Consider the following 22,658-nt stretch of genomic DNA (forward strand, 5'->3'; position numbering starts at 1 on the left):
ATTCGTTTGGAAACTAGAGGAAACCCCGTGCGTTGCTGCAGGACATACTCAATATTATGCAATTGGATAGGATGTGCATCCATCCTCAAGTTAGAAAATTAAAGAGATAAATAAATGGACTTTTTGATCAACATTTGAGCCAAAACTTCAAAAGGATACTACATACTTAGGTCATGAGTTAACATACAATTCATTAGTGTATTATTCATCAAATGCTGTCACGATGTAGCTTACATATAGAAGGTTGCAATGTATCCAGTGACAATTTATATTGTTCTATCAAAGGTAGCCAATTCATTTCATCGTCTTCTCATCCAACTATCCACATGTTATATATATATAGCTCTTGTGATGGGTGTTTGACTGATCTAAGTATAACCACGAACACAATAAATATTATTTAGAAATTCGCAGAAAAGAATAATCAGGTAATACAGGATCAGAATATATGCAACCTTCAGTAATAGATAAGACGATGTGCCAAACAACTAATGGTGATGATGTGCTACAGTGCTTAATCAGAATTATAAATTTGATCTTGTGTCAGGATTTCTGGAACACCTTGAAACGTAGTGATAATCTGCTACTACTTGATGTCTTGACTGTTCCAACTCTCTGCGTTTAATTCAGACCTAAAAGGCTGAGACAAAGGATTGATAAGATAAGTCACAATGGTAAGAACAAAATGAAAAATCCCTACAGTTTACGATTTCAGAATGTCGGTAAACTCGTAAACAACCAAAAATAGATTTTATGCAACCAATATTTACATGTAAAAGAAAGAACTGAAGTAAGAGTTAAGTGGACGCAAAGCAGATAAATTTTGACATTCGCATCAATTGCTGGAACACCTAAACACAAACCCTCTATTACTCTTTTGGAATCACAAATATGTCATCCAATGAACTGTGCAGGATAAGAGAATGGAAACTGGGGGTGATGGCTGTATCCATGAATCCCTACAAAGCAGATCAAACAAATTCACTTAGCCAGTGCAAAGTTAATTTCTGCACATAGTGATAACAAAACATCCTAACAATGTGAAAGAAACTTCGAGCGATCAGACGAAATTAAAGCATGCTTCAAAAAAAAAGGATTGGCCGAAGTATTAGTTAGAGTCTCAGAGATAAGACAAAAGCAGTGCTTCATGCATTAGGGATCTACTCCATGAAGTATAACTGATGAAGGAACATGGGCCAGCGAGCAAACCGTAGCGTGCATATCTGTCCATGGATCGTACAGCTCAAACACCTCCGCAAACGTAGCGCAGCACGAGTCAATCACAACCTGCATCGAATGCAAAATCCTCAAACCTCCGTAGGACGACAATCTGAACTCCTCAGCTTAAACAACAAATCAATCATGCACGCACCTTGGTTCCAAATTTGAAGAGGAATGATGGGTCCGCTAACATTCAGTTGCGGAGCATCAAGAATGCCCGGATCATCGCGGCTAGAGGCCATGGTGCTGCCTAAGAGATGAAAAGGGGACTGAAAATACCTTCTCACAAACATTTTTTTTTACCTTGTCACAAACAATTCTTCTGCAATTCGGATTACCTGCAGATCGAAGTGGTGGAGCAACATGACTTCCCGGATGCTAGCATCCTTGGCCGCCCCCATCATGTCGGCCGGGAGCGAGACACCGCATGCCGCGGTGAGGCGCAGCACCTCATCGAACCCGAGCAGGGGCCCGAACTCGGCCTCCTCATAGTCGTTGTCGCCGCCATCGCCGTCGCCGCCGCCACCCTTGCCGTTGTTTCCTCCGGAGCCGCTCCCGCGGTCCCCCACGGCCGATCCGTCGCCTGTGGTGGCACGTGGGGCTTGTGGCCCAGAGCAGGAGAGGGAATGGTGTTTGGGGGGGGCAGTGGGGAGAATAGCCTGGAGGAGAGCTGGTGGAGGGGTCTTTGCTCGTGAGAGGGGTTTTGATGGGGAGGAGGAGGAGATCACGGCGGCGGCAGCGGCGAGGGAGGAGAGGGGAGGGGAGGCAGCGAAGGCCATTGTAGGGGCGGTTGAGGCCAGCATGGCGCTAGGGCTCCCGGCGCATATCTCCATCTCGCGATACCTGCAGCCGACGCTACAGACGCGCGGCTCCGCGGCGTGGCTGGTGCGTGCGGGATGAGGAAGGCAGTGCGACGCGGGGAGGAGAAGCGAGCACATGCGCAGGGGAGAAGGAGAAGCGAGGGCGCCGGCTGGCGGGCCCGCTGCGCAGCTGGCACGCACGCATGCGGGCGGGGGAGGGGAAGCGACCGCGTCCGGCGGCGGCAGCGGCTGTGAGCGATGCGGATGGGGAGAAACCAGGAAAGAAATGTGGGCTGGGCTTCACGCTTAGATCTAACGGCTGACAATTAAACAGTTACGTGGCTTAACCACAGGGCAGCTTTGGGCCTTAATTATATAGAAAGAAGGGATATCGAGAGGTCATGTTCAAATATATACTACCTCTGTTTTTTTTCAATGGATGATGTTGTTGACTTTTTATTACTAGTTTAATCATTTGCCTTTCTCAAAAAAAACTATTTAATTATAGTTTATTTTATTATAACTTGTTTTATCACTTAAAATACTTTAAGCATGATTTATATCTTATACATTTACATATTTTTTTAAAAAAAAGACGAATGATCAAGCATGTGTTTAAAAGTTAATGGTGTCATCTATTAAAAAAATGAAGAGAGTATCACTGAGAGATCTCAGGATTATTTGTATCCTTTCATATTCACTTTAGTAATCATCTAAAGCTTGTTCTGGTCCTCTGTGGCATGTTCTACCATAATGCGCCTCACCTGAGCTACCTCCTTGCCCAATGAACTGGCCAAGGGATGTATCATTCATTAGATAATAATCAAAGCAGCTCTCATCATAACTGATATACACAATCGTCAAAGTGATTTCTCTGAAATCCATCTCCCAAACATTGCAAGACACCTCTCCGGCTGGTACTCTGGTGCAGTGTGTCCACCACCCTGGGTTAAATAGCGTTACAGCCGAGTTATTTGCAATTGTATACGTAATGCATAATCATCTATTCTTGTGCGTTATGTCACATTAGTACGTTTGTCCAGTAATTAACAAGGACACTATAATTAATACAATTCAGTCTTATCAGAAAGTCCCAGAGAGCAGTAAATTGACAAATTTTCCCTGCCAGCTCAACTAAAGTTCCTCTGTTTTTTTTAAAAAAAAGTTATTTGTTGTGAAGTTTCAACGCCTCATACTGGAAATAACACTAGAGCAGTAGAGCCCACCTTAAAAGCATCAAATACCCAACATGCATTTTCTTTTCTTGCATGTAGTTAGGGATGAGGGTATTTGTTTCTTGTTGAAAAAAAATTGCATGTTTCTCTTAGTTTTGAGAGAGGGAGAAGTAACTTGTAGTTATGTTGTTACCTTTACCGTAGCGAAGGTCAAGTCATTTGCATATGTGATTGTGAATCTGCAAATCAATAATACTTTAAAATGAAAGTGTAATTGTGGAAAAAAGTTTGCATACTCAGATAATTATTTCCTATGCCTTTTGTTACAGTAACAAACTATATATCTGCAAGTTATAAATTCTCACCCTGCAGACTGCCCATCGATATGCCAGGCTCTCCAGTCATCCACAATTGGGTAGTTGAGTGATCTTACCCAGGCTTGTGTACCCAAAAATGGAACCACGGAATCATGGTCGCCACTATATGAAAGACAAAAATAAGAAGTTGACAACACATAGAAAAAAAGAAAAGAAAACAACCAATAGTATAAATTCGAATGGTTATACGTTAGAGGATCTATAACGTTATAAACCGAGAAATGAGCTGAGAAATCCTTCCCAACAGTTGGACCTTTTAATCTACTACTATTGGTGCTTCTGTCTGTATTAGCGGAAGCACCAATAATAAGAGATCGGTTCTTAATTATTAATTGTTGTTAAGAGACATGCACATAATCTCTAGGCGTTTCATAATCATAAAACTTTTGAGATGTGAACATACAAGAACTTGGTTACCTGTATACCAAGACACGATAGCCTCTAGATGTAAGATTTTGATGGTACTTAATACTGCTCTCTATGTCCTGAGAATAAGGTAGTCCATCGTCATGGCACCTCACCCACTCATCCACAGTTCCCTATATATGTTATGAACATCAGGAGAAACAAGAAAAGTGTGATGTAAACTGCAAAAGTGAAACACTACCAGTCAATATGGAAAAATAATATTAATTTAAATACCTTTTTTATTCCAAGATTTTCCCGTGTGTTGTTGCTGTTAGCCCAGAAATATGACAAATAGTTGGGATAGGTCTGTTGATAGAAGAAGTAATGTATTGATTCAGGCAAAAGTTTTGATGGCGTAGCAAGATCTTATATATGCCACATCATCCTTCACTAATAATTATTACATTTAAACATCATGCAAGCAATGCTATATTATCTATAATTTTATAATTATTGAATTTTAGTTCTTTAAAATGCAAGAATGTTAAATCATCATCCCGCATAATTCTTATCTTACTATAAAGCTATAACCCACTAAATTCTAAAACTCTACATGCAATGATGACACATCATCTTTCACTAATAATTATTACATATAAACATCGTACAAGCATGCTATATTATCTATAATTTTATTTTATAATTATTGAACTTTAGAGCTTTAAAATGAACGAATGTTAAATCATCATCCCATACACCTATATAGTTCATCCTCACTTAGTTAATATTATTTCTCTCCTCTCATTTAGCTATATCATATCAATTGTTTTTGCCCTTAGATGATTAATCTATGATCCAAATTATCTCTCTTCTTTTCTTCTCTCACGAAGCCACATCATCTTTTACATTTGAATCATCATTCTATATATACTATTTAAATTTAAATTACCATAGACTACATCAACTTATGTAAGCTTATGTTATCTAGCTATCTTACACATTACTTATTGTTATTATACTAAACTTCCACAGCAACGCACGGAGTTTCACCTAGTATAGTATATACTACGTTCTATTTTTGGTACTGGGGGTTATCCACAAATAAGGTATATATATATATATATAATGTAAACAATATCTTTTTGAATGTAAGGTATCTCGTTAACTAACCAATAATGCTCTCTATATGTTTGTCACCTATCTTCATTTAACATAAATATTAGGAGCCTTCTCTCTAAAGGAAAAAATAGAGCAAGATGGCAGTTTGAATCAAAGCATTCCAAAGTATTTGGATGGATTATATATAATTTGGAAAGCAAGAGTATATTTTTAATTAATTAAATTGGTATAACTAAATTGGTTCTTTCTGAATTTAAATAATAATAATTTGACTCCGTAAAAAAAACTTTGAATTAATAGTCCCTAACAAATGCCAGTTAATTAAACTTATTTTAAATAAATATTAGCTAGAGAATTATCTTTAACATTACCAACCGATGCAAATGAATGAATGTTTGATAGCATGGATTATAGCACCTTGAGTGGAAAAAGGTAATTATATCACAGGAAAATTGTGTGCTGTTCATTAAGATCAACTTACACTACAATCCATTGGAGGACGTGGTGGCCGATGGTTTCCCACTACAATCTCCTCCAGAATCTTTCTTCCAATAGTACCATCATCTGGTTTGGGAGATACATAGATGCATTTTTTATACAAAATATGTGCCTCTGAAACTTCTCCCATGAGCTGCAGCGAAGCATCAATTCTAGTCACTTTATTAAAGCATAATCATTTTCTAAGAAAAAATAAAGCATAACTATACCAGGTCCCATAGTCATTTAAGAAAACTACAAAGGTAACGCGCGCATCTGTGCAAGCACTTTATTTGAAGTGTCATAAATCTGTTACCATCAAAATTTAAATATTTAATTTTCGTTGACTTTTAATTAAAATATCATTTAATTATATTTGATATATCCAACTGTGTACTATAGGGTGTGAAATTTATAAAGGCTGAGCATGTATTTATGTAATTTGTAGTATAGGTTTTAAGATTACATGTGCTTTAAAATAGTATATGTGAGTTGTAAAATTTTCTTCTTAATTGCTACACGATTTTTGTTCATATGCTTATATATTTTGTGCCTTCATCAATTATCCAAAGGTTATAAATAATTCGATTGCATGGTATGGATTTTGGGGGAGAAGAGATACAATTCGCACCCTTGATGAATCATCTAAAGGCTACAAACAATTTAGATAATGTGGTTTTATGATATGATAGAGAATTAGTATTAACATTTTTTTAGTGGGGGTGAACTTTACAGACATTTAGGTTTTTCATAGGCTTTCACAATTTAGGAGCTCATAGGACAGGAAGTGACTTGAGTGGTGTCCGAGCGGAAAAGGCCAATATAAGGGCCTGTTTAGTTCCCAAAAAGTTTTTCCCAAAAATATTAAATCGAATCTTTGAACACATGCATGAAGCATTAAATATTGATTTTTTTAAAAAAAAACTAATTGCACAGTTAGGGGTGAAATCGCGAGACAAATCTTTTGAGCCTAATTAGTCCATGATTAGCCATAAGTGCTACAGTAACCCACATGTGCTAATGACGGATTAATTAGGCTCAAAAGATTCATCTCGCGGTTTCCAGACGAGTTATGAAATTAGTTTTATTATTTGTGTCCGAAAACCCCTTCCGACATCCGGTCAAACGTCCGATATGACACCCAAAAATTTTCTTTTCGCGAACTAAACAGGCCGAAGTGGCAGCAGTGTCAGAGATCTGGAGTCCTCGTATTTAGAATTGTGCATATGACATGAAATTGCGGGGAGGCGGCTTGCTGCCGGTTGGTGCTGCGGTACGGCCATATTTGAAGCACACGTGACCTGGTATCTCAGATTAGTTAATTATTTTTGGGGGAAAATGTGTTTTGTAATTTTTTGAGCCATAGGATAAGGATTGAAGCCATCATCTGTTTTGCAAGAAATGAAGTGCATCTTTTTGAAAGTTTCACTTTGGGCTACCTTTTGTTACCGATGTTTCACTTTGAACCACCCTTTAGATAATATTTCACTATGAACTGAGTAATCTTACCTCTATTCCACTTTGGACAACCCTGACTCTCTTCTTAAGCATATGAATGATTACAAGTTGCATCGGCTTCTACTCATTAATGGACTCCCATAGCTATATTTAGACTATTGCTTTCGCATATGACAAGTTAATGTAGACAGATAAAAAAGTCGAGGGTGGTCCAAAGTGCCATAAAGCTAAATTTAACAGGTTTAAAGTTAAAACATTTATTAAAAGGTGATCCAAAATGAAACAACTCTCAATCAAGATTTAGATTTCATAAACTTATTTACCGTAAAAATTTGAAATTTTAATTTTAGGTGATTCTTTATGAAATATTGTTTAATTATATTTTATATATTGAATTGTCTGCTATAATGGGTTTGGAATTGAAGGGTTGAACATGTAGTCTATAATATATAGTGGAGGTCCCACATGCTATATTATTTTTAGCACTGTAACATGGGAACACCGATGTGATTGCTCATGTTGTTGATGCTATAGATGATTCTTTGTGTGTTTTTATGCATATGTGTTGTGGAAATCTTTAGTTCTCCTAGTTAGTTCGGCACTCTTCATTTAGCCTTGTTTTAGTTTTGATGGCACTTTTTAATTACACATCCACTATACGCGTCCACGAACAAATTATTTACATTACATTGACTGCAAATCTATTGTAGAGCTGATCAACTGAGCATAGTATCATCGATATCCCACCCTAGCAGTGAACCTCCACATCCTTCCCAGCGCAATCTTCCCTGACCAGACGTGCAACATCTATAGATATTTAAGATTTACCGAGTGCTGGTTGGGGCTTAATATTGTGGTTTGTTTAAATCAATCTAATCTAATCCAACGGTTTAGAATATTGGACTCACAAATTAAATGTGAAAATTAAAAGAAGGAAGTTTTCCTTTTTTTTTTCCTCAGATTTTTAAGATTTTCTCTAAATTATTAGACTTGTGGTTTAACAGCATTTGTAGTAGTCTCACATGATGGTTTGAGAGCGTTTGTAAGAGGTTTAATAAACTTTTAGTATATAATAGACAGCTTTCTTATTTACCTAAACATAACTATACCAAGTTTTGCCTTACATTCTCCTAAATTTTCGTTTAAACCCCCTTGTGTTGATTCCATTAGTTGGATAAACTATATTACCCCTTGTTTTTATAGAAATGCTAGCTTAATTAAAGCATATTTCACATAACGAAAACAATGTAGCTCTAAAACATCAAAAGGGACATCATTATTTAACCCAAATTTGAAAACCAAAATTTATATTTTGAAACAACCTTTAATTAAGTTTGACAAAATTTAAAATTGTAATTTCACCTCTCCCTCCCTCCCTCCCTCCCTCTCTCTCTCTCTCTCTCTCTCTCTCTCTCTCTCTCTCGCGAGATTTCTTCGAAATTGTTTGAAGTTGATTTGAAATGAAAGACAAAATGGTGACTTGTGTAATTTCTACATCTGAAATTTCATCAAATTTAATTACAATTCATTGGGAAATTTAAATTTCAGTTTTCAAAATTTGGTTCAAGCAACTTTGTTGTCTTCATTTTTTATAACCGATGAAGATAATAACAAGTTAGTACTCATACTCCAGGGAGGGATAATATAGTCATTTCATAAAAAGCTAACAAACAACTTAAACGTAATGTTAGTTAATGGAGTGAGTATAGTAGGGACTAACATTTAAGGGATAACACAAAACTTAAGCACATGTAAGGGTTTGAGTGAAAATACTCAAGGTACGCAAGGAATTTTCTTCCTTCCTTTAAACAAAGACCGGCTGGTGCTGTGGGATGTAGCTACTCCCTTTTTGACTTTAAACAGTTGAATTAAGTATTTTATCTCGTTTTCAAGATGTTCGTTTCTTCTTCTTTTTTCACAATACTCATACCATTATACTTCATGTTCTCTGTTTAGATATTCTTGTTCTTTTTGAATTTTAGTGCACAAACTGCAAACTGAGGAAAATGTGCAGCGACACCCGGGAAAAACAAATCTTTACACAAGAGAATTAGAGAATGGTGCGTTAGGGGCACTAGAATTTATTTCATGGTAAATAAAGCATATCTGACAAAACTCCTGAATAACTGCAGAGTATTCCTCAAAAACAGAGCATAAGTTCAAGCCTGCTTACCTCACTGAACCTGTTCAAAGCTTGAGCGCAGGTTGCATTCTTGGGATTGGCATAATCCTCTCTTCCGCAATGTTCCAGTATAGTCTTAATATCGATTAAGTGCATGCCAATGGAGACACAAAGAATTAAGCCCGTTCTATTGGCATTCCACATCTAGTTAACTGCTAGTTGCTACTGTTTGTAAATAAATTGAAGTAGTACCTCATATAGTTGATCTGAAATGATTCCAACTCCGTGAGCATAAGGCACTTTCGACTCGTAATCGATGCTTTCGCCGGTACCCGGGTTGCCAACCAGATAGCCCTGAACTTTTTCATTAGCAGAGCCAATCTCTTGAACACTGATCCTTTATAGGTACATGGTGCAAATGATTTACCTTGAGATTAAGCACAGGCTTGACTCCAGCCTCAACATCTGGTTTAAATACAGAGCATCAATTCATAAGCTATAAAATGCACATCTGATGAATCATAGCCATACAAGCAGGGGCTAGAACACTATTACCTTCTGAGATTTTCTGCACGAGAAATGGGACAAGCTTTCCAGCGTAGGATTCTCCACCAACGTACAACGGATTCGAGAGGAATTCGCGATGTTGAGAGAACCACTTGATTTGACAAGCAGAAAGAAAAGTACAGTTATTTAATTAGAGCGGACACACACACACTTGGTGTAAATTTGGTGATCGAGCACCTTGTTGACAAATTTGGTGAGCTGCAGCGTGGAGGAGACGTCGCCGACGTCGTACCCCCTGGGGTCCCGGGAGAAGGAGAAGCCGGCGCCGACCGGCGAGTCGACAAAGAGGACGCTGGCGACCTTGGTCCACGTGTAGGGGTTGTACCGCAGCCGCGGCACGCCGCCGTCGTACGGCTCTATCGCCAGCTTCACCGGACCTGCAGCACAGAGGCGGGTGAGCGGTGGCGCGCCGGCCGGTGAGCGGTGGTGGTTGAGGTTCTCACCGATCTCGAAGAAGAGCGCGCTGAGGACGGAGCAGCGGTTGCCGCCGTTGATCCAGAGGAGGACGGGGTCGGCGCCGGGGTCGCCCTCCGACTCGATGAAGTAGTAGAACAGCTCGCCGCCGTTCTCCTCGTCGACGGTCACGTACCTGATCGATCGATCGAGCACAATCCTCTCTCAGTCTCAGCTTCGGCTGATGCAGAGCAGGTCAAGAAAAGAATCGAAGCTTAGATTTGGTCGATTTTTTTTACCCGGTCTCGAAGCGGGAAGGGAGCGCGCCATCGAGGCCAGGGAGGCTGGCGACGTTCGTGCGTTCGGCGGCGGAGACGACGAGGAGGGGGAGGAGGCGGCGGGACGACGGATGAGCGGCGGCGAGGAGGAGGCAGTAGCAGAAGAGGAGACGGAAGGCGAGACGCAGTCGCAGGGACATGATAGACGTCGCCTTTGTCTCTGTCTGCACTCTGCAGGTGCGCTACCGCCCAAGAAGCTCCTCGTCGGTCCTCTGCTTTTTATGGGCCCGCTTCGTGTTTAATTTCTACTCCCTCCATTTCATTATAAGTTGTTTAACTTTTTTTTTCTAGCTAAATTTAATCAAGTTTATATAAAAATATATTAGTATTTTGAATATAAAACAAACATATTATCAATATATATTCAATCAATATATATTCAATGTTAGATTTTATGTAACTGGTTTAGTATTTTAGATGTTGGTAAATTTTACTATAAATTTAGTTAAACTTAAAAAAAAGTCAAACGACTTATAATAGAAAATGAAATAGAGTTATAATAATATAATCCTGAGGTATCTCTGCCTTTTGATTTATTCCGCACTGAGTAGAGTTATAATAAAATCCTTTTGGATAGACACGTAACATAACATCTCAGGCATGAAACTTTTGGATTAGGTGAACAAGTACGGTTGGTACATATTTAACTAATCTAGATGTCACATGTTTTGATTGTTTAAGGAACCTTTTAAAATATTTCAAATTAGAACTAAATTTTATAGATTTCTAAGTCTATTGCTTGGTATGTTCATATTATGATTTTGCATACGCAAGACTTTTATTTGGTGAAGAACTAAAAAGCAGCACTCTCCAGTTTTGGTGTCACCTAAAGCTTAGTGAACGCACAGGGCCTCATCATTATGTTATTCCACGATGCAGTTTTCTTAAAGAAGTTTGTTATTCTATTGTGGTGGTTGGGTGAGTCAGATGAGTTTCAAGTTTCAGTGGTCTGCTACTACATTTTTTTTTTTTTTGTAATTGTCACTCTTATATGCGTTTAATGTTGAAAGATATATTCTACGGTGTATCGGGCAGAAGGATCTCTTGGTTACATTTTACTAGGACTCGGGCCATAATCACCATTTTTTTTTAAATCCTTTCAAATTGCTTACCCAGATTTTAATTCATGTGCCATCCAAATTTCCAAATTTATGATGGTTGCTTAGGACTTGATCTTGAAAGGGAGGCGAAAGAACGCAGCAAAGCCATCAATTACCATCTTCAATGACTTGGGCGAAACAAGGTCTTATTTTCAATTATAAGAATTCATCCGTTTATTATCTTGGTTGCCTTGTCTTTATACCCACAGAACATTATTTTTCTTCGGTAACTTTGATGAAATGTATTACGATGTCAATGACGAAATTTTGTAATGATCTTTACATGCATTTTGACACAATATCGATATGATTTTCCTACTACCAATTTGGTTGATTTCTTTACCTGCTATGTCACATGAATTACTGCTTATCAATTTCTGGTTTTGATAGCGTTTTGATAGCTAGCCATTCAAGTGTTGTCGTAGCGTTAGCTATTAAATATGAAAAAAAAATTACTCCATCATTTTCATATTATAAGTTGCTTTTTTTCTAGTTAAACTTTTTTAAGTTTAGTTAAATTTATCAAAAAAAAATTGTATCATTTACAACAATAAATTAGTTTCATAATGTAACATTTAACATATTCGATTATACATTTGTTTTAAATTGAAAATATTGCTATTTTTTTATAAATTTAGTTAAATTCACTATAAAACAAGTTAAGTTTAACCTTATATATATGTGAAGGGATATATCTATTAATTTATTTTATTATTTTAAAATATTCTTATTTAGATGATATTCCCTCAGTTTTTCATAATATTTCTTATAGAAAATTTAATAACATCTAAAATATTAAATTAGTTTCATTAAATCTAATATTCGATATATTTTGATAATATGTTTGTTTTATGTTGAAAATAATATTATGTTTTTTATAAATTTGATCAAACCTAAAGAAATTTGATGAGGATAAAAGTCAAACGATTTTTAATATGAAACTGATGAAGTATATAAAATTTATTATTTAAAAAAATTCTTATTTAGATGATATATAAAAAAGTGGTGACGTCCAATCGACGATGAAAATGCATGTCCGTCATTTATTCGTTGCGCTACCGCTACCAAACTAGGCGTGCGTTTGCACTGTGTGCACATGAACGATGCTCATCTTTTCAGAAGCTATCTTCTTTGGCCCGGTTTTGTTACAGGGTTGAAAAGTTTCGGTATGTTCTTCTTTAAACAGAATATCTTTTTTTAATATAAATCATCGGCAACGGTCTGACGGTTAAAAAAAAAGTTTTAGCGTGTCACATCGGACAATGGACACACATTTGAAGTATTAAACGTAGTCTAATAACCAAAAAAAAATTACATATTCCGATTGTAAACAGCGAGATGAATTTATTAAACCTAATTAATCCATCATTAGCAAATATTTACTGTAACACCACATTGTCAAATCATGGAGCAATTAGACTTAAAAGATTCATCTCGTAATTTACACGTAATCTGTGCAATTAGTTTTTTTTCTATATTTAATACTCTATGTATGTATCCAAATAATTCGATGTGATAGGATGAAAAGTTTTTTGTGTGAGAACTGAAAATGGCCTTTGTTTGCTTTTTATTTTTCATGATATTTTCAGAAGCTAGCAGCCTAGCACAGCGCCGAACAACGCGAGGCCCCAGAACTTGGATTGGAGTCACCCCAGGACTTGGATTCGAGAGTCAAGGGGGATATATGCTGTGCATGCGTGCCACCGCGCGGCGGCGTACTCTATGCAATGCATGCATATATGCGGCCACCGCTTGGGCACTTGGGTGGTGGGTGTGGACGAGAGGGATGCGTGGCTGCGACGGCTTTAGCAACTGTGCATGGACAAAGACATGGCAGGGGCGATGGACGGACGTACTCGACGTTGGCACGCTCACATCAGGCATTGTTACAAGGCGATGGGGTTGTGTCGTTGTGATATCGTCGAAGCCTGACGGCGATCGACAAGGACAAGGCCAGGGCGGCGCGCGGTGGCGAGATGACCATACACAGGGGGTGGAGGTAGAGGATATTAGAGGGTGCCAAAGGAACCCGATAAAAAAAATTTTAGCTATATCTTATTTATTTTCATCATATATGTACCTTTTTTAATACAAACTTAGATACTCGCATCAGCTTAAACTTGATTAAAGTAGAGTAAATTAATCAAGTGGCACCACCCTCCATTTCGTTTTAGCTCCGCCCCTGACCATACATCTGAGAGTTGTTGAGGAGGTGGCGTAATAGTTGAAGATAAAACCCGACTGATGAAGATATTATAGTATGATAGAACACCAGCTCTCAAATCCTAATTTTAAATTTTAACATCGGTTGGAGCTCCTGTTGGATATATATATATATATATAAGAACATTTCCAGCATGAACCCTAAACCAAGCCCCCAAACAATTTTTAAGGGTTGAGGCCAAAAATCTAGATTCAGCAGAGATCTCATTTAAGACCTCAAAATAGGAAGGACCTCAAATCCCTCTCCATAGAGTCCCAGTCCTAGATGCTCTACCCACAACATCCATCTACTTTTTTTTGGTGCGTGCGGGAGGAAAATTCTCTTCGTGCGTTGCCTTCCATCCTACCGTGGGCGTTGTGCCGCCGCTTCTCTCCCCAAACACACCCACACAGCAAATCCAGTGAGAACCAGGTAGGCATTGCCATGTTGTCGGTTGTCCTATGACATGTTCCGCTTCGGCTTATTTTGTTGGTGCGCGGGGGAGGAAAATTCTCTTTGTGCGTTGCCTTTCATCCCTATGGTGGGCGCTGATGCGCCGCCACTGCTCTCCCCGAACACACCCATGCAGCATATCCAGTGAGAACCCAGGCGGGCATTGCCATGCCGTCGATTGTCTATGACATGTTCCACTTTGGCTAACCCAACCTGACATCCCCCAAGCACCTCCGCTGAGTCAAGCTTGGGCATCGCCAAGCCGCTAGCCGTCCTCTGGCAAGTTTCACTCTGTTCGCACCCTCCCAACCCGTGCGCTACGCCATCAGCCATGGTAGCCTCGCTCACGCAATCATGCACAAATACTAGCTTGTATTAAGATCTTCACCAACCACATGAGTAGGAGAGGAAGTAAGTTTTTGCAGTTCTTTACTTTCTGCATGGCGATGTCCACAAAGGGGCTGGCCGGTGTGGGTGGAGGTCGAAGAGGGTGGCGGCGTGGAGGTAGTTGGCGTTGTTGCTACTGATTCAACGACGCGAAGACAACGACATAGAATGCTTAGAATGCTCAGAGATTGATCTCTCTAGGACAACAACAACAACGGCGGAGAAAAAAAAGGATCACCGCCCCAGGAGATCAGAACCCTCCTGGGGATGATGGCAGTGGAAGCGTGAGAGAGGCGCTAGATCGCCCACTCTAATACCAAGTTGAATAGTACAAGAAAGGAGATATTCTGAATATTAGACACGTTGTATTAAGGCTCAGGGGCCGGTATATATAGAATAATACTTTGGTAGAAATAAAGAAAGATCAAAGATAAGGAAGGAGTTCACACAAATCAATCGTATCCTAATACATTTCTAACTATCATATATGTTAGATTAATGGGCTAGGCCCAATTAAATCCTAATAAATTCCATTGGCCCACATTAAATGCTATGGGTAATAATACCACCTTGGAAATCTATGTGAAGAGGCCTCAACTTAAATACGGAGCTAGTGGAGAGTCTCTGTTAATCGGTTGAGATGGTGCGCGGACAGCAGGCGGGGCGGGGCGAGGCGAGGCAGGTAGCTGCTCTCTCTCTCTCTCTCTCTCATTTTGTAACGGACCGTAATAAACACGGAGAATTGATTTCGTATTAATGAGGGCGTCAGTTACGGAATTAAACGCCGTGAATTGATTCCGTATTAACGAGCGCGTCGGTTACAAAATTAAACACCGCGGTTGACGTAACGGACCGTAATAAACACGGAGAATTGATTTCGTATTAATGAGCGCGTCGGTTACATAATTAAACGCCGTGAATTGATTCCGTATTAACGAGCGCATCGGTTACAAAATTAAACACCACGGTTGATGTAACGGACCATAATAAACATGGAGAATTGATTTCGTATTAATGAGCGCGTCGGTTACGGAATTAAACGCCGTGAATTGATTCCGTATTAACGAGCGCGTCGGTTACAAAATTAAACACCGCAGTTGATGACTCCGAATGTTACTCTCGCGCTCACATATATATACTCCGCAGCGACCAGAAGGATATGGAGAAGTTCTTCCCGACATCTCTTGTGCTTCGAGTTCCTCCTCCTCTGTTCTTGCGCTGCAGAATCCTTCCCTGGTTCTGTTCACCTGCGCGCACATGTGTACGGGATGAGCAGGTGCCTCCGGAACTCCGTCCGCTTGAGAACCTGCACGGGTAGGCGGGCGATCAAGTTTTTGGGTAGCGCTTCAAGCGTGACTGCTCCGGTTCTTCGACGACAACGTTGCATCTTCCTCTGCTTCTGCTTCACCATAGCTTCTACTGGAGAGAACAAAGGAGACAACATCAACGGAGGCAATATGAATTCCTCAACATCTTCTGCACCGTTCTCTGGGTATAAGATTGTAACTTTATTTGATTTTCTTCTTGTTATTTACATGTTCACAATGTTATCCATAGGATTTCAATCCTATGTGAATATCAACGATGTCTATACTTATTTTACCTTAAACATGCTCATGTTTATGTTTAATCTCATCACCAGATCGTTTCTCATTGTGTATGCCATGTTTATTGTCTTAATATTTTAGATTAAAATATACCGAATTATGACCAAATTTTCAACAATATACTCTAACAAAAACACCTCTAGCAGTTCTGGTTTCTCATTTGAAGGCCCAACTCTACCTACTACCCTTCAACAGGGCCCATATCCAAGCCAACAAACCCACTAACTTTTTTAAACTTTTAATTTTAAAAATCGATCATCTCAATACTTATTTTTAGGTCTAAACATTTTTTTTCTATTTCACTCCGCCTGATGTGGCGAACAACATTGTCACGTCATTAGTAATTCACGTCACGGTTTTATCGTGCCAGTTTTATCTTGTCACGCCAGTACAAATGACATGGTAAGATAATACTACCACGTCAGCCAAAATGACATGGTAAAATAACACTACCACGCCCTCCTCCTCCTGCGCGTGGTTCAACCACTCGAGCTGCGACATGACAGCGCCAGGGATCTTCACCTTATCAGCCTCACACCGTCAGTCCGCGGATCCAAGAATTTTCTTAAGCGTGAACAAGCTTAATAGTAGATAATTACTAATAACTACTAGCCCCTCTAGTTCTCAGCCCAGGTTTCCAGTGCTCCAAACAACTCCACCCAAATCACTCCAAAGGACGACGCGCCGCCCTCGCTCTCGTGTTTCATAGCCTCCGCACTCCTTGTCGCACATCCCCGCGGGCATGCCCGTTGCGGCGGGCGCAGCTCAATTCAAGGGTATTCAGGTGAATATCTAAGATTTTTGAAAAAAAATATATTTGTATGAGATATATGTCTCATATGAATATGAAAAATATAGAAAAGAGGCCTATTAATCGAAAGAAAAGCCCAATAAGAAAGCCTGGCCTCCTCTCCTCATTATGCAGGCCCAGTAGCCAAGAAGGCCCCAAAATTAAGTCACCCTAGACCACCTCCTGGTCCCAACTTCGCCCCGCTGAAACACCGCGGCCGCGCCGCCAATCGCCATCGCGGGGAGGTGTTGTATTTTTTTTTTTATCCCTTCCCATTTTGAATACCCAACCTAAAAATTCTAAGCGCGCCCCTAGCGGCGACGAGCACCGCAGGGCACAGCCGCGCAGGGTATAAGGATTCAGGACTCAATCAGGAGCTCTCAGGTTGCAGACTTGCAGAATCTCCTGGTTCTCTAATGGCAGCTTTGGCTGCGCCCGCGCTGCGCCGTCTCCGCTCGCCGCGGCTCTGCCTTGCCGCCACGGTCAATTGCATCAGCAACAATGCCGCCCCGGCCGCATCCGCTGGGGTCAACCATGTGCAGGACTCGAACTGGCGCGTCGCGGAGCTGGCCGCGGCCGGGCGAGTCTCGGACGCCCGCAGGCTGTTCGACGGAATGCCCGACCGGGACGTGGTGTCGTGGACGGCGATGGTCGCCGCGTACGCGCGCCGGGGCATGCTCCAGGAGGCGCGGGTGCTGTTCGACCGCCCTGATGCACGCCGGAACGTGGTCACCTGGACGGCGCTGCTCTCCGGCTACGCGCGCGCACGCCGCGTTGACGAGGCCGAGGCCCTCTTCGAGGGCATGCCGGAGAGGAACGTCGTCTCTTGGAACACGATGCTGGAGGCGTATACCGCAGTTGGCCGCGTTGAGGATGCGTCTGCCCTTTTCAATCGCATGCCGGTGAGGGATGCTGGCTCTTGGAACATTCTTCTGTGTGGACTTGTGCGGTCAGGGAGTTTGGAGAGGGCTCGTAAGATGTTTGAGAGAATGCCAGTGAGGGATGTCATGTCATGGACCACAATGATTTCTGGCCTTGCACGGAATGGAAGCGTTGACGACGCTTGGGTTCTGTTTGATGCCATGCCAGAGAGGAATGTTGTTTCTTGGAATGCCATGATCTCTGGGTATGCACGAAACCACAGGATTGAGGAAGCACTTGATTTGTTCACGAAGATGCCTATTAGGGATGTTGCTTCTTGGAACATTATGATCACTGGCTTTATCCAGAACAAAGACTTGAAGAGTGCACGGCAACTTTTTGATGAGATGCCTAAAAGGAATGTGATCACTTGGACCACCATGATGAATGGTTACTTGCAATGCATGCAGAGTGAAATGGCACTAAAATTATTTAACTGTATGCTTGTTCAAGGAATCCAACCAAATCAAGTGACATTTCTAGGTTCTCTTGATGCGTGCAGCAACCTTGCTGCACTCTGTGAAGGGCAGCAGGTTCATCAGATGATATGCAAAACACCATCTCAGTTTGATACTTTTGTGGAATCCACTCTAATGAACTTATATGCCAAGTGTGGTGAAATTAGGCTGGCAAGAAATGTGTTTGATTTCTCAATGGAGAAGGACTTAATCTCATGGAATGGGATAATCGCAGCATATGCACATCATGGGTTTGGCATAGAAGCAATGCATTTGTACAAAAATATGCAAGAAAATGGTTATAAGCCTAATGATGCTACCTATGTGGGATTGCTCTCAGCATGTAGCCACGCCGGTTTAGTGGATGAAGGGCTTAAGATCTTTGAATCCATGGTAAAGGATAACTCCATTGTAGTGCGTGATGAACATTACACTTGCTTGGTTGATCTTTGTAGCCGAGCTGGACAGCTTGAGGATGCTAAAAGATTAATTAGCTGGTTCAAGATTAAACCTACATCAAGTACCGTTTGGAGTGCCCTTCTAGGTGGATGCAATTCACATGGAAATGAAAGTATTGGTGATTTAGCGGCTAAACATCTCTTGGAAGCAGAACCTGATAATGCTGGAACTTATACTCTCTTGTGTAACATTTATGCTTCAGCTGGTAAATGGAAAGAAGCAGCAGAAATTAGGTCAGAGATGAATGTTCGAGGGCTAAAGAAACAGCCAGGGTGTAGTTGGATCGAGGTGGCAAATAAGGTTCATGTATTTGTTTCCCGTGATAAATCCCACAGTGAATCTGACTTGATCAATGATCTGCTGCAGGATATTCATCGCATTATGAGAATGGCTGGTACTGTTCCCAGGGACCATATGCTTATTGATGTGGAGCTAGTGGGGATTTAAAAGTAAATAAAATGATGAATGTCCGATTAATTTTCCAGCACAAGAATTAGCATAGCTTTTAGAGGAGTTTGGACCTGTGCGGACAGTGGTACCTTGACACCTCCCCTAGCACAGCCCAATCCTTTATTTGCATTCTTAGCAGCATGCGCATGTGCTCTGTTCTGGTTATTCATCAATCTGGGTGATATATGTGAGGTAGGTCTTTGCAGAAGCCTTAACCTTACCAATTTGTTATGTGTACCTTACCTCCTGGGACAAGGAATAATGCACTCACAAACGGAATATAGTGGTCTATATTCCGGCGTGACATAATTCTTGGATTCTACTTTGCTGATTCAGTGGTAGCTGTTTTTTGTTGTCTGACAGCACCTGCTTTCCCAAGTATGTTATTTACCAGAATACCAATTGAAAGTTTACTCCTGTAATATCATCTATTCTGTTTCTTTGTTTAGAATTATTTCATAGGTCTAAGTTTTGTCTATCCTGTTCCTTTCCCATTACTGCTTGGACGAATGGTTCAATCGCAGAATTAACTTCTTTTTTTTAAGGATCCTTCATATTTAAAACTGTAACTGCAACTAGATTCTTTAAATTGGCCACTGAACTAATATAAATGGCAATCAATCATTTTCATTGTGTGAATCAAAACAAGATTAAGGCAATGTATTGTTTATAGATATCAAGTGAGAAATTGTCAAAAATAACATTTCTGATGGAGAAATTCTATGATACATGGATAATCAATATGTATCAGATAGAGTAAATTCCCTATGTACCCATGAAAACTCACTCAATCCCTTTCATACCCCTGAAATTTACCCGATCCATTCTATGCCCCTGAAATTTTAGCTTGATCTCTTCCATGCCCCTGCTGTTACATTTTCCTTCTTTTCATTGTTATGTTTGGTTGCAAATGTCTGTTGTGCCCTTGATGATTAATTTAGATTTGAATATAAGCTTGAAAAACGATTAAAGTTTTTGTTTGAGTGCACAGTATGTGAATTTTATGAAACTAATGAGACTATATTATTAGAGCAAAAAATTTTGAAAATAAAACAAATGTAATAAATTAAAAATTGTGTTTGAAATTTTAATAGGATAATGGATTTTTTTATCGGGAGTATTCATAAAAACAATATCGTGAGCATTGGTAGTCATATCTCTGTATGAATGCTCCTTATTTTTTATTTTTTTTAAAAATAAATAAATAAATATTTTTTATTTCATTATCTAAAAATAAATTGTCATAAATAATGTATCGCACAGTAAACTCATAACTATAGTAATCTCATGTGGCAAACATTTACATTTTTAATAATGTAATTCGTAAACTTTTATGTTCATCCAAATGGTAAAATGAACATTTTTATAGAAATTAGACGGTTAACTGACGGGAGGGACATGGTAGGGATCAAAAATCAAATTTTGGAGTATACAAGAAAGTAAGCAAAATTTAGGGGCATAGAAGGGATTAGCTAAAATTTCGGAGGTATACAAGGGATTTTCTCTATCAGGTATTATGGTACATGGATCATCTACATGTATCTGTATTTATAAGCATGATTATCCTTGGCTTGTTAATAGGTCATGAATTTGTTTATTGCTCTTAAGGAGTCATCAATTATTTATGTATGGTAGATTTCGAATGCATGACTGCTTTTGTATGCTGATTTATTAAAATTTTGTCTTTCATGGGCAACGTGCATGTGCAGGAAAGTCGGATCATTTTAGTTTTACGACTTTGGAAGCCATGTGCTCCAGGACTCCGCCACCATTGAAAATCTGCACAGCAGCAGGTGTTGTGCTCTTTGAATTAAAATATGTTATTCTCAGCGCGGCAATGAGCTGTGCCGTGGAGGGAAACCTAAGGCTGGATCATGGTGAGACCCAACATGAAAGAGGAGTGCAATGGTGACTAGTGCATTTATCCAGATCTCAAATGGCTTAGTTGATTCCTTTATATTCTTGGCATTCCAGTTCGGGGGTGGTATGCGAATGGAGGACATTAGAAAGTAGAAACTGATGATTTTTGCCATAGGGTAATTTCGAAGTGTTTCTGGGGGCTAAACTCAGTATACCAATTGGACATCTCAACTCAAGGTTAGCTTTTTTCTCTTTCTTTACTGATCATTATTCTGTTAAGAAATATATTTTGCCATCTTATTGGAGGATCTGAGATTCAGGTGATTTCATTTCTTTGCATGGATTTAGAATATGGACGTAGGAAAAAATAATTATTTTTTGGGCTTATACAAGTTGCATAAGATTAAGGTTATGGTTTATGTTATCAGTTTTCCTTGATCTGTTCATGAAGAATCAAATGGGCTTACACAAGTTGTACAAGATTAAGCTGCATGTTTTCTGTGGTCGCTTTCCTTTTATCTGTTCCTGGAGAATCAAGACGATTTTTCTAGCAGTAGTTAAAAATATATGAGTCCTCTACCTCCTATTAACTCCTAAGTGATTGTATTTCATTTTGTTGGATGTTAATTTTATATACTATAGTGTGGTTCCTAACCTATATGGTTGTCCCTATGCTACTATACAGACCAAAATGGTGGATAATAAGTCCAAAGACATGTCACACTTGTATATGAAAAAAAATGCAAAAAAATGTAAGACGAAACAAGTTTAGCTATGATTTTTTTGTTAAGATTTTCAAGTTAAATGTGCTTAATTCTGTCCATATTGACATGTCCAAAGTATGCAGCTGTTATTTTTCACGGAAAGGCCGGAATCATAATAATCCTGAAATCTTGTAAGTATTCCTTTTTCACAGTTTGTTCTCTGGAACGGGTAATGAGTAATGACCACAAGGAAATGGCGCCGGTAATGCTGTACTCACCAGATATTTTTTTCCTTGGTGTCAAGGAAATTACTCCCAAAAACAATGGCACCTGTTGGGACCCAAGGTCATGAATAAAATAGGGATATGCGAGAAAATGTTTTCCCCTGCTACTCGATAAAGTGTTTGTCACAGTTACTGTTTCAGTAAAAATATAATACGTGTTGCTACAAAATCAGGCTGGGTTTTATCGCCACAGTATATTCATGCAAAATTACATTAATTGTAATTTTGCAAAATTATATCCTTGAAGAATTGGAAACGTTAGTCAGACAGTACAATCAGATGGCTCCATAAATCACTAGTGCGTGTAAGAGCGGTTGGAATGGTCTTCCAGCATCTTCTATGAGAGTATTCTTACCGGTAACATAGCCGCTAAGTTTCGCCTTCATCCTTCACGTACCATCCACTCTTCCGTTCCGTACAGTGGCAGATATACCGCCCAGCCAGCGCGGGCAACTGCCCGACTCCATGTACGCTACCCATGGATCGAGTGATTGCTTTGCGTTAAAATCCATCATTTTCCATCATTTTTCTGACTTCCTTATCAGCTAGTCATGCAGCTCTTTTGCATGATGCAATTAGGCCATAGC

General features: G+C 39.7%; 2 protein-coding genes and 1 pseudogene across 5 annotated transcripts; 1 reads left to right on the top strand and 2 right to left on the bottom strand.

Moving 5' to 3' along the window:
* Positions 1–723: 723 nt before the first annotated feature.
* Positions 724–2,555, bottom strand: LOC127753945 (protein RETICULATA-RELATED 1, chloroplastic-like; annotated as a pseudogene).
* A 128-nt stretch (positions 2,556–2,683) lies between these two features.
* LOC127753943 (serine carboxypeptidase-like 7) lies at positions 2,684–10,599 on the bottom strand. 2 transcript variants are annotated; one of them, XM_052279395.1, is made up of 13 exons: positions 10,357–10,599; positions 10,108–10,253; positions 9,842–10,041; positions 9,653–9,755; positions 9,525–9,562; positions 9,350–9,451; positions 9,149–9,232; positions 5,522–5,671; positions 4,216–4,287; positions 3,991–4,112; positions 3,562–3,675; positions 3,390–3,435; positions 2,684–2,965 (listed from the first exon to the last, which is right to left on the bottom strand). In XM_052279395.1, the coding sequence occupies exons 1-13, from the start codon at positions 10,533–10,535 to the stop codon at positions 2,882–2,884; spliced, it is 1,440 nt and encodes a 479-aa protein (XP_052135355.1). In that variant the 5' UTR covers positions 10,536–10,599; the 3' UTR covers positions 2,684–2,881. The 2 variants fall into 2 exon arrangements, with proteins under 2 accessions (XP_052135355.1, XP_052135356.1); XM_052279396.1 differs by lacking the exon at positions 4,216–4,287.
* A 6,595-nt stretch (positions 10,600–17,194) lies between these two features.
* Positions 17,195–22,154, top strand: LOC127753940 (pentatricopeptide repeat-containing protein At2g35030, mitochondrial). 3 transcript variants are annotated; one of them, XM_052279392.1, is made up of 3 exons: positions 17,195–19,601; positions 20,933–21,320; positions 22,000–22,154. In XM_052279392.1, exon 1 carries the CDS (start codon positions 17,352–17,354, stop codon positions 19,218–19,220), a length of 1,869 nt encoding a protein of 622 aa, XP_052135352.1. In that variant the 5' UTR covers positions 17,195–17,351; the 3' UTR covers positions 19,221–19,601; positions 20,933–21,320; positions 22,000–22,154. The 3 variants fall into 3 exon arrangements, with proteins under 3 accessions (XP_052135352.1, XP_052135351.1, XP_052135353.1); XM_052279391.1 differs by having other exon boundaries at positions 20,933–22,154; XM_052279393.1 differs by having other exon boundaries at positions 17,195–19,415; positions 20,933–22,154.
* The last annotated feature ends 504 nt before the right edge of the window (positions 22,155–22,658 follow it).

Source organism: Oryza glaberrima, chromosome 11 (assembly GCF_000147395.1).
Source record: "Oryza glaberrima chromosome 11, OglaRS2, whole genome shotgun sequence".
In the NCBI taxonomy this organism is placed as follows: Eukaryota; Viridiplantae; Streptophyta; class Magnoliopsida; order Poales; family Poaceae; genus Oryza; species Oryza glaberrima.